The 10,162-nt window shown below is 43.6% G+C and overlaps 1 protein-coding gene across 1 annotated transcript; it reads left to right on the top strand.

Annotated features, from left to right (window-relative positions):
• The first annotated feature begins 261 nt into the window (after window positions 1–261).
• On the top strand, window positions 262–7,311 carry Lgalsl (galectin like). Its single transcript, XM_090336817.1, has 5 exons — window positions 262–370; window positions 1,162–1,233; window positions 1,370–1,458; window positions 2,091–2,268; window positions 4,241–7,311. The coding sequence occupies exons 1-5, from the start codon at window positions 335–337 to the stop codon at window positions 4,382–4,384; spliced, it is 519 nt and encodes a 172-aa protein (XP_090192943.1). The 5' UTR covers window positions 262–334; the 3' UTR covers window positions 4,385–7,311.
• Window positions 7,312–10,162: the final 2,851 nt, after the last annotated feature.

The following is a 10,162-nucleotide window of genomic DNA, read 5'->3' as shown; positions in this document are numbered from 1 at the left end:
CGCCACCTTTCTTTCTAGGACACGGGCAGCAGCCTCGGCGGCCGAGCGCTCCGGATTCCCGCGGCTGCGGCCACCTAGGGCCTCCGCTCCCCTCCCCGCTCCGCTGCGCTCTCCTCCCTTTCCCCTCCTCCTCTCCCGAGCCCGGCCTGCCCGGTCCGCGCCGGCCCCGGGCGTGCGCGCGCGCGCGTTTCCGCGCCAGTGTGCACGCGCGCCTCGGACCCGCGCCCCCGCTCCGCGCAGGACCGCCCCGGGTTCCCCGCGCGCGCGCGCGCCGCGTCCAGCGTCCCCCGCCGCCGGGCCGCCAACCGTGCGCCCCGGTGCACCGCGCAGGAACATGGCGGGATCCGTGGCCGACAGTGATGCCGTGGTGGTGAGTATGGCGAGGCGCACGCCCGGCGCCCCCTTCCCGCCGCCGGCTTCTGCGGGAGGGCTAGGGCGGGGAGGAGCCGCAGGCCCGGCCCGGAGCCCCTGCTCCGGGAGACGCCGGGTACCTGTTAGCGGGAGCCTGCGGTGCACACGGCCCGCCCGGGGGCCGGGCGCTCTTCGGACCCGGGGACGCTGGGCCGGGGAAGGGTATTTGCGGGCGACCGCGGCACCCCGGTGCTCCACCGCCCCCTCCGCGCCCGTGCAAGCGCCGGCCAGGTGTGCGCATGTTGCACGTGTGAGCGCGCGTGGGGGAGCGCGGGGCCCCGCCACCGCCCCCGACGTCCCGGGGATCCCCCCCCACCCCCGCCAGAAGAAATGGGTCCCTGCCCGGGGCTCCCGGGAGAAGTTGAGCTCCGCTGCTCCACTTCAGCCGCGTCCCCCGAGGACAGGCCTGGGCCACCGCGGTTCCCAGGCTGTGGGGGTTGGCGAGGGCCTGCAGTCCTGCCGGGGCTCTGGCTCCGCGGTGCGCAGCGACCTTGACTTGAATCTGGGTTGCAGGGTGTGGGGATCTTGGGAAGTATACCTACCGGATGGAAAGGATGGGTTTTGTTCTGGGGGGTTGTGCGGTTATTTAATAGACTATGAAAAGCCATCCTCTGCAGACACTGCCTGTGTGTTTGTGCAGGGCTGCTGGATTCTGCCAGACTAGGGTGGGTTGCCTCCCCTCCTTTTCTCCCTCCACCCCTTAAGAAAAAAGGGTCTGAGGAAAGCCAATCTGTGTGCTTCTATTTTTAGAAACTAGATGATGGGCACTTAAACAACTCTTTGGGCTCTCCAGTTCAAGCCGATGTGTACTTCCCACGACTGGTAAATGGTTTTGTCTGTGTTCTGTGTCTCTGCCTGTACCCTTTCTTTTCTAAGCTAATTTTTCCCCCTTGCATTTTCTAATAGAACTGGCTTTTCTCTTAACAGTTGGTGAACTCTCTCCTCTCTTCCATTGCAGATCGTTCCATTTTGTGGGCACATTAAAGGTGGCATGAGACCAGGCAAGAAAGTGTTAGTGATGGGCATCGTAGACCTCAACCCAGAGAGGTAAGTAAGGCAGGGCTTCTATCACTGTTTAGATACCAGGCAGCCGCCAGGCCCTACCCACTTCTGTTGTGGCTGAGACTTCTCTTCCTCCCCTTGTGGACAGCGTTGTCTTTGACAGTGCCAAGAAAGTACCATGTTCCCATGAAAAGAATGTGTGTGAATCCCAGCCATCATTTCTCCAGACAGCTATTTATATCAGCGATGATAAATATAGACCCATATTTTCTCTTTGACCCTTAGGAAGGCCACAGGGATTTTTTCTTTTTACATAGTTTTGAACCATACTGTTTGGAGCAAGAACTATCAGTGTCAATTAAGAACCACACTTTACAAGGTATCATTTCTTCTGATCAATTCCTAGGTCAGTTTTGGGAATTCTGAAGTGGATTAAGGTAACCATGTCTGGGTTTGGGTAGTTAAGATCTGAAATTTCAGTCACTTTTTTCAGTCTCACGAAAGCTTTCACCAAATCGGTTTCACCAAATCAATCAGTTGGTTGGAGTATAGTGTTACTTCTCTGTAGTCTTGTGAAGAGTAGGGTTCTGATCAAAGCAGACAGACTCACAGGAGGACTTGAGTCATGCTGATATGTTATTTCCAACTGTGAATAAATGCAACTATTTTCTTTTCAGCTTTGCCATCAGCTTGACCTGCGGAGACTCGGAAGACCCTCCTGCCGATGTGGCCATTGAACTCAAAGCTGTGTTCACAGACAGGCAGTTGCTCCGAAACTCTTGTATATCTGGAGAAAGGGGTGAAGAGCAATCAGCAATCCCTTACTTCCCATTCATCCCAGACCAGCCATTCAGGGTAAGCACCTCGAGTGCCCGCGCCCCAACTGTTGGCAGGACCGTGATGTTCTTCTTATCTAGTATGTGCCAAGAGCACTTTCTGAAGCCAGAATTCCTGCATGTCCAGGGAAATTTTCACCCAATAATAGAAAAAAAGAAAGCAGAAAAGCAATCAAAAGAGCTTGTTCACTGATGGAAATTATTACCCATCATGGTAGCTCTTGGCTCTTTTCAGCTCATATATTTAGTAACTATAGGTGTCTTTACATATTCAGAATGGTAAGAATTAGTACTTAACTGTACTTAGCTTCTATGACAAATATTATTATGTGTAATCCCCAGCATGGTATTAGGCCTGTAGTAAATACCTGCTCCCAAATATTTCATTTATTAATAAAGACTAATATCCAGAATTCTCTTCATTTTTCCCTCTGCCTTTAAGTGGCTTAAAATCTTATTAATTATTGCCTTTTAAGCAGTTTTGTGATTTTCAATTTATTTTCTCTCTTTCTCTTTGCTAATGAGTCCACATGTGTATCCTTCCTTATTCCCCCTGAGGATTAATTAAGCCAGCTTCTATTTCATGGTCACAGGCTGAGTGACTGACAGATTTCTTCCCATAGGCCTAGGTAAATGGTGACTTGCTTCTCACTATCTAGCTGGCAGGAAACACAACCCAAAATTTGCCATCTAGTCAAGTAGCATTAGCAAGGCCTTCCTCTATGCCAAATAGTGCCAAGTAGAAGATGCAAGTGAATAATGTATTTTAAAAGACTTGCTGAAATGTCAGACTGGTGATAAAGCTGTATCTGTCACATCCCATTACTATGCATCACAGTAATGGCAACCGGATTAAAAGTTCTATGTTACATAGAAGCCTGACCAAGCAGGCTCTACCCAATTACTCATTTATTCTGCATCTAGAAATTTTCAAAGGCCTGTGATTGTTTCTCTTCCTTTATAGTCTGGGGAGTCTGGAAAGAAGAATCCATGACTTTTATTATATCAGTGGTAGAGTTGAGATTGTTGCCTTTCTTAACACAGACTGGGGAAGATACCCCTGACCCATGATCGTACCCCATTCCATAACCATCTGTTACTATGTTGTGCATAGTAATGTTTCTTTAGGATGTTCTTGGCTGGAGCATCCTCTTAGTAATAATTGGAACAGAACAGCCAGAGCTACTGACTGCCAGGAGGATATAATGCTTCCCAGCAACAAAATCACCCTGCCTGGTGATATAATTTTAGCAATAATATGAATTAGATGTGACTAATATCACATATGGAGTCTCTCCTTGCATGGCAGATATCAGTGCTTTTAATAAATACATCATAGCACAGAAGTAGTAATTAAATTCTATGGTGAATTACTTAAGGAAAAGGAGAAGAAAAAGGTTTTACTATGTGAAATCAGTATTTGAGTTTGGCTTAACAAAGCCTTGTTAATAACACATTCTTAGTCCAGTGGTAATTACTGTGCAACCTTCTCTCTGTCTTAGTGTTGACCATGTTTCAGTGTCTAGACTATCATTACAAGCTGCCTAATGGGTACCAATTCTGCCTCTCAAGGGGCTCCCCTGGAGGGGCTCTCTTGGGGGTGGGATGGAATCATTTAGGAGATGGCAGTAAGGGCTGGAGTGCCACACACTTCCCAGAGTGCAGGGAAAGGTGTTAAAGCCTAAGCCGGTTTACAAAGGATATTGGATAATACTGAGCAGTGGTTCTCAAAGTGTGTTCCTTGTTCTGGCAACATCAGCATTGCCTTTAAATTTGGTGGGAACATACCATGTAGATTTTACCCTGCTACTGCACTGGGACACTGGAGAGTGAAGCCCCAGTATTCTAACCATGCTCTGTCCTCCCATTGTGTTCTCATCTTTGAGAGTCATTGATGGTACTGCCTTTTGCTAAAATGAAGTTTTGTCTTTTTTTCCTCCAGCTGGCTTTGTCTAAATTGTGAATTGAGATTATGATTTTGTTTCTTCCAGGTGGAAATTCTTTGTGAGCACCCACGTTTCAGGGTGTTTGTGGATGGACACCAACTCTTTGATTTTTATCATCGCATTCAAACATTATCTGCCATTGACACCATAAAGATAAATGGGGACCTCCAGATCACCAAACTTGGCTGATGCTGTTTGAAGCACTTTGGTTTCAAGTAGGATCAGGTGTCAAAACTACATGACTGTCGGTCTGGAAGATGTGTCCTAGAAAAATCTGGAGACTTATACAAACAAATGGCAAGCTTCACTGTCTCTTCTTTCTGTGCAGTTCAAGTCTAAAATGACAGCTTCCACTGGGGTATGCCCATAGGAAGAAAGCTGTTGGACAAAGACAACGAGCCATTACTCCAAAAACAAAGTAATACCTTGATGCTGGATTTCATTCAGACCACACTAAAATGGATTTGTGATTATTTGTGATTTGATAGCAAATTTTTCATCATTTCAAAGCAAGGTTACTTAGAAACAAAAGTGCTAAAGACATTAAAAACTATCACGGTACATGAAAACCAACGTATTTCTGCACTAACATGGAATTGTGTAGCACAAGCACTATTTTAGTCAGGGTATTTGCATAGAATGTAGTTTGTTCAACATTTGGGCTTTATTTTGTTTTGTTTCTGGAGGGTTTTTGGTTCTGTTTTGTTTTGCACAGCATAATGTTAACTTAGATTTTTTGAAGCTTTCTTGTAGTTATTTATTTACATTCAGTATATGTACTTGAGAATGAGCAATGTCTCAAGAACAGCAAAGTTATGAGCTTTGGAATGTACAAATATCTTAGGTCCAAAGGGGAAAATTACATATAATCATAGTACAGGTGAATTCATATCTGTTGGGTGATTATTCTCTATGTCCCTGGACCTCTCTTAACATAAATTGCTCTAAGTGCTTTTGGGAAAAATTTGCAACATTTTGGCAAAACTGCTTTTCAAGTTACTGTCAATTATATGAAATTATATTTACATTGCTTTTTCTCTTTACTGTGAATTAGCACAGTATTGACTTAAGATTAACTGTTCCCTAGATTTACATAATAGCTCATTTAGTTGTTATTAAATTAGTTGAAAACATGTACAAGGTGATTGCATAGACAATTTTTGAAATGAGTATTATATAAACTTTTAAAAGTATAATATGAAAGATTGTGGAATACAGTGTAAAGCAGAAGCAAATGGTCCCGAATAACTTACTTAGAAATAATTTATACCAACTTAAGCTGTTAGCTCATTGTATAACTTTTCTTATGTGACCCTCGCCAATATCCCTAAGCAATGCCTTTGGAGTTTCAGGTGAGAAGATGCTTCTGACCATATTGGCTTGGAAGATAGTAGGATGAGATGGGATCCAGGTTAGAAAAGGATCCCTCTAGTTTATCACAAAGGCTAATTTCATGTTAGAGCCCAGCCAATAGTGTGAATTCTTCCAGTGAACTCATGCAAGTTTCTCTGCACTTGAGGAACTAATCTGATGGTAGTCTCTGGTACTAGGCCCCAGAAGGAGGTTGATGTCCCGGGTATTGAATTTCACAAGCTGCACTGGCCCTGGAGAGAAGGACCTTGGGCATTGCTTTGTCAGGTAGAAACAAGGAAGAAGGGGTGCTGGGGTGAGGGTGTATTTATATATAATTTAGGTTTTGTTTGTACAGCTTACTGCGTCCTGTTATGACAAGTCCTTGTCCTGCTTTGCTTTTGAGTTTTTGTCTTTTTTTTTTTTTTTTACACAACATGCAGAGAGGCACAACCATGACTAGATCATGTTTATGTGTCTAGAATGTAGACAGTGTTTCAGTACCAAAGTCAAATATAAGAGAACACACTAAAATTGTGAATTTTTTGTAGGTGATATATTTGGATTTATCTCAACTTTGAAACTATTCTGCACAGGTCCATGATGTTTATATACAAAGATATTTTGTCCAATGAAACTGGCTGCACATGGCAAAGCTTTATGTACCAGCTGACTTAATCAGCTATAGTCAGCATGGGGGTTGTTCTATGGCTCCAGGTATTTTCAAGCTGATGATTAACTTCTCATGACTTGTGAAGCCACTTTTAAAGAGTATTTTTACAGACACCCTGAAATGTATTTGTAGGGGTTTTGATTCAATTCATTGTGGAAACCCCCTTGGGAGGGTTCTTTGGTGGCTAGCCATCCCTACCCACTGTGAGACCAAGCAGAACCCAGACGAGCAGAGAGTCAAATGTGGTCAGGAGTGACGGTTCTCTCCTATCTGCAAACTCATTAGCAGCCCTTAGAAAGCTTACTGTGAAAATACTGTGTCAACCCTTCAGTTGCCCTACTGCCCTATAAGTGGGTCGTGGGAATCTCTTGGATAAGCCTATTGGGATTAATCTAAATGATGTGATGGTTTGACTTAGGTGGAGCTAAATGAGTAGTGGGGGTAATCCCACTGTCCTTAGGTTGGCTGGAAACTGGAACATGTTCACACCTTTCCCCAGCTTGTGAGGTCTAAGGTGTGAATTTTAGGTTGGAAAGTGCAATTGAAACCTTCACAAGACAAGTATGTGCATATGTGAGGAGTTATTTCTAACCAGAGCCCTAGCTTTGCAATAACCAAAAACCGAGGAATAACAATCAGGCTCTGGGGAAATAAAAGGCAGGCTTTAGACAATCTGTTTCTGCAGCAAAATTGGGGGAAATGTGTATATCTACTTCAACGCTATTAAAAGTGACTTCTACTTTCTGGGATATGCCAGAATTGTCTTAAAATTATTTTTTTAAATTTTGAAATCCCATTTCAAATCTTGCTAACCTCAGTTTAAAACCTCCTAAGAGATCATTATGATGATTTGTTAAATGGCAATTCCTTCCACTTGTTTTAAAAGATATTCAAAAAGAGGGAGAAAGCCCTATTGCCTTGAGAAAAAGAAACCTTGGAATTTTCCAGCATTCACGTAGAAATAATGTTCCTATGATGACATATTTTCAAAGAAACACTTTCTTATTTACTGTATGGTGTAAAATGTTACTAAATGTGTTGTTACATTATGTCACTGCTGAAAGTTATTTGCACTATAATAAAGGAATTTTCTACAAAATGTCTCCTACTTTATTATATGCAATAGTTGGCCCCTGGCCTAATGTACTTTGCATAGACAGTGTTTGTGTATGGAGGGGGGGAGTGGCATGAGCCCCTCTCACTGTAATAAGTTGACAACATTGACAAAGAGAAGAAAAAAATGTTAGGAATTTCCAGAGACACTATGAACTTTATGTATATATTTAATTTGGGGGAGTTGGCTTCTTTTGATTTGTATGATGGCTTTGAACTTCTGTTTTTCTTTATATTCGTGAGTAATATTCCATTGTATGGGTGTACTACAGTTTATGCACCCACCCTATTGAAGGATACAGTGTGTATGTGTCCCCATGTCTTTCCCTTTTCTGAAGCAGGGTCTGTGTAGCCAGGCTACATACAGGACTTGAACTCACAATCCTCCTTTCAAATGCTAGGACAGAGGTTCTTACTAAATAGTTAAGCATGATTTTAGAATAGTGAATACATAACAGCAAGACTATATTGCCCTTGTCTTCTCTTTCCTGTGCTTTGAGTACTTAGGAAGGAAAGTTGATTCTTTGATCATTCAAAGGATAAATTAAATAGTTTATCAACGTTTACCCAGCTTTAGTTTACCCAGGGATAGCCAAGATTTCCCCACATGTTGGATCTAGGATCCCAGTCATACCTTAACTAGTCTTATTAATCCCTCTTTTTTAAGGGGGCAGAAATGGAGCTAAATTACAGGTTGCCTGGTCACAGATTTGGCAGTTCAGTCCAGGCAGGCAGGGGCCTGTTGAGGTGGGCATGATGGAGACTGTAGGCAGAGAACTTCCCCTGCCCCCACAGCCAAGCTTGGAAGGTACCTTGGGGGGTTGACATTGTACCTGTTTTATGGCAGCCTGTTAATGGGCTGGGCTAGCCTAGATGGGTAATTAGGATCTCTGAGGCCACATCCCCTTGGAGCCTTCATTCATTTTGCAGGTGTTTACTGAGTTGTGTCTATTGCTGTCCTAGGCACTTGGACCCATCCATGAATACAAAAGATAAAGGTCTCAAAGGGGGGAAAACAAGATGATTGGGAGGGTGTGAGGGAGGGAAATGGGGACAAAAACATGAGAAGGGGTATCAATGTGTGAGAAGTAATGCACCTACTACCTGGAGAATATAACTGTAACCCCTCTATGCATTGCAATAAAAAAGAATATTTTTTTAAAGACAAAAGTGGTTTCAACTTAAGCGTACTTAAAAAATCACCCAGGATCTACCTACTTAAGAAGCTCAGCTTCACCCTGGGATATTCAGGTTTGACAGATCTAGAGTAGGGCTTAGGAGTTTGTGTTTTTAAAAGAAAAGTCCTGGAAAGAAGTGGTTCTGCAGCCAAAATTAAGCAATTGTTTCTTTAGGAACTCCTAAACAGTCACTGATCCAACTGTTAGGTGTACAAGCCTTGGATCTCAGCTCTGGGGATACCGTTCTGAGAAAACGGCTTTCAACACAGAAAAGTACTGATCTGCCAAGATCCTGTCACTGTCATTAGAGTGTGTGCCATTGTCCTGGACAACATTCTCCCCCTACTCCCAACTCCTGCCTCTACTTCAAAAATACCCTGTAGTAAAAGGAAGTTCTTATTTCAAATGACTCTTGTTCAAGCCCTTTTGGGATTGGGCAAGGACTTAAGTAGCACTGTGACATCCATTTCAAACAGGGAGCACTCCTAGAAAGATCTTCTGGGGGAGGCTCATTTCCTTCTTGGTGAGCACTGTAATTATTCACCGGACAATTGCCAGGGCATGTCCAACTGGCGAATGAGGCAGATGGTGACTGACAGCCTGTAAAGAAGCTAAGGGCCAATGGCCAAAGTAAGCTTTCTTGCGACTTTGAAAAAAAGATTTTTTTTAATGCTCTTGAATGTATATGTGCTACATGCTTACCTCCAGCCACTTACTTTCTAATTATTATATTAATTTCATAATGATTTTAAAAAGTCTCCTGCACAAGGCAGAGAACTACCTTGTGAAATATGTACATCCTAATTAATTAAGATGGGTGTATCTAAGGTGCTGAAACACTACCTAAACTAGAGAGTAGGAGAAGAAATAGCTACGGACGCTTGCTCTCACTTTGATACACCCTTCCATCTCCTAGGAGAAAAAAGGGGTGACTAGGTGAGCAGACAGGGTAAGGAGGCACCATTGTTTCATAGGGCGACATAGACAATCCCTAAATAATAGGCCCTGGGAAGCAGCCAGCCATAGGAGGATGATGTGAGAGTTTAGGGCCTTCCAAGCTTTCGTGAGTCAGAATGATAACAAATAGTTGCTAATAACACAGCACCTCCCTTTTTATGACTATTCCACCATTGACTCTCTTTTCTAGTTGTTGGTTTTTGGGGTTTTTTTTGACTGGATCTTGCCATATTCCCCAAGCTGGTCTTAAACTCCTGGACTCTTTTTCATGGGTAACTGGTAATACAGGTGTATACAACCATGTTTATTTGTTACTCATTCGAAGGAACACGTACAGATCATCATAGATTACATAAAACAGTTATTCTGGGAAATAGAGGAGGTGATGGGTCAATTGGTGGTAAGGATGGAAAGATGGAAACAGGGTGCCTGTGCTCCAGGGAGCTACACAGTACACTTAGGTAAATTCTTCAGCCATTCATCCTTCTCTCCTTCCTGTGGGAATAACGATTGCAGTGGCTCTTGTGACAGCATGTTTGGGAAACAAGAGATGGCAACAGGTGGTCCATGAAAGATTTCTTAAAGCCAATAAAGCCAAAGCTTGAAATAACCATGACACCAGTTTCCATGACAATCCTTCACAGTTCTAGAAAGAAACAGTATAAAAAGTGCTTATTTCACGCCTGTATTTCCAGC

Source organism: Megascapheus bottae, chromosome 7 (genome assembly GCF_031878675.1).
Source record: "Megascapheus bottae isolate mThoBot1 chromosome 7, mThoBot2.hap1, whole genome shotgun sequence".
Taxonomy (NCBI): Eukaryota; Metazoa; Chordata; class Mammalia; order Rodentia; family Geomyidae; genus Megascapheus; species Megascapheus bottae.
Note: the sequence above shows the minus strand (reverse complement) of the source record. Positions and strands in the feature narration are given on the sequence as shown.

Bases quoted from the DNA above. Each gene is read 5' to 3' on its own strand.
- Lgalsl (XM_090336817.1), top strand. From the start codon at position 335: ATGGCGGGATCCGTGGCCGACAGTGATGCCGTGGTG. The intron at 1,459-2,090 runs GTAAGTAAGGCA...TTTTCTTTTCAG, and splicing joins GTAGACCTCAACCCAGAGAG to CTTTGCCATCAGCTTGACCT. The intron at 2,269-4,240 runs GTAAGCACCTCG...TGTTTCTTCCAG, and splicing joins TCCCAGACCAGCCATTCAGG to GTGGAAATTCTTTGTGAGCA.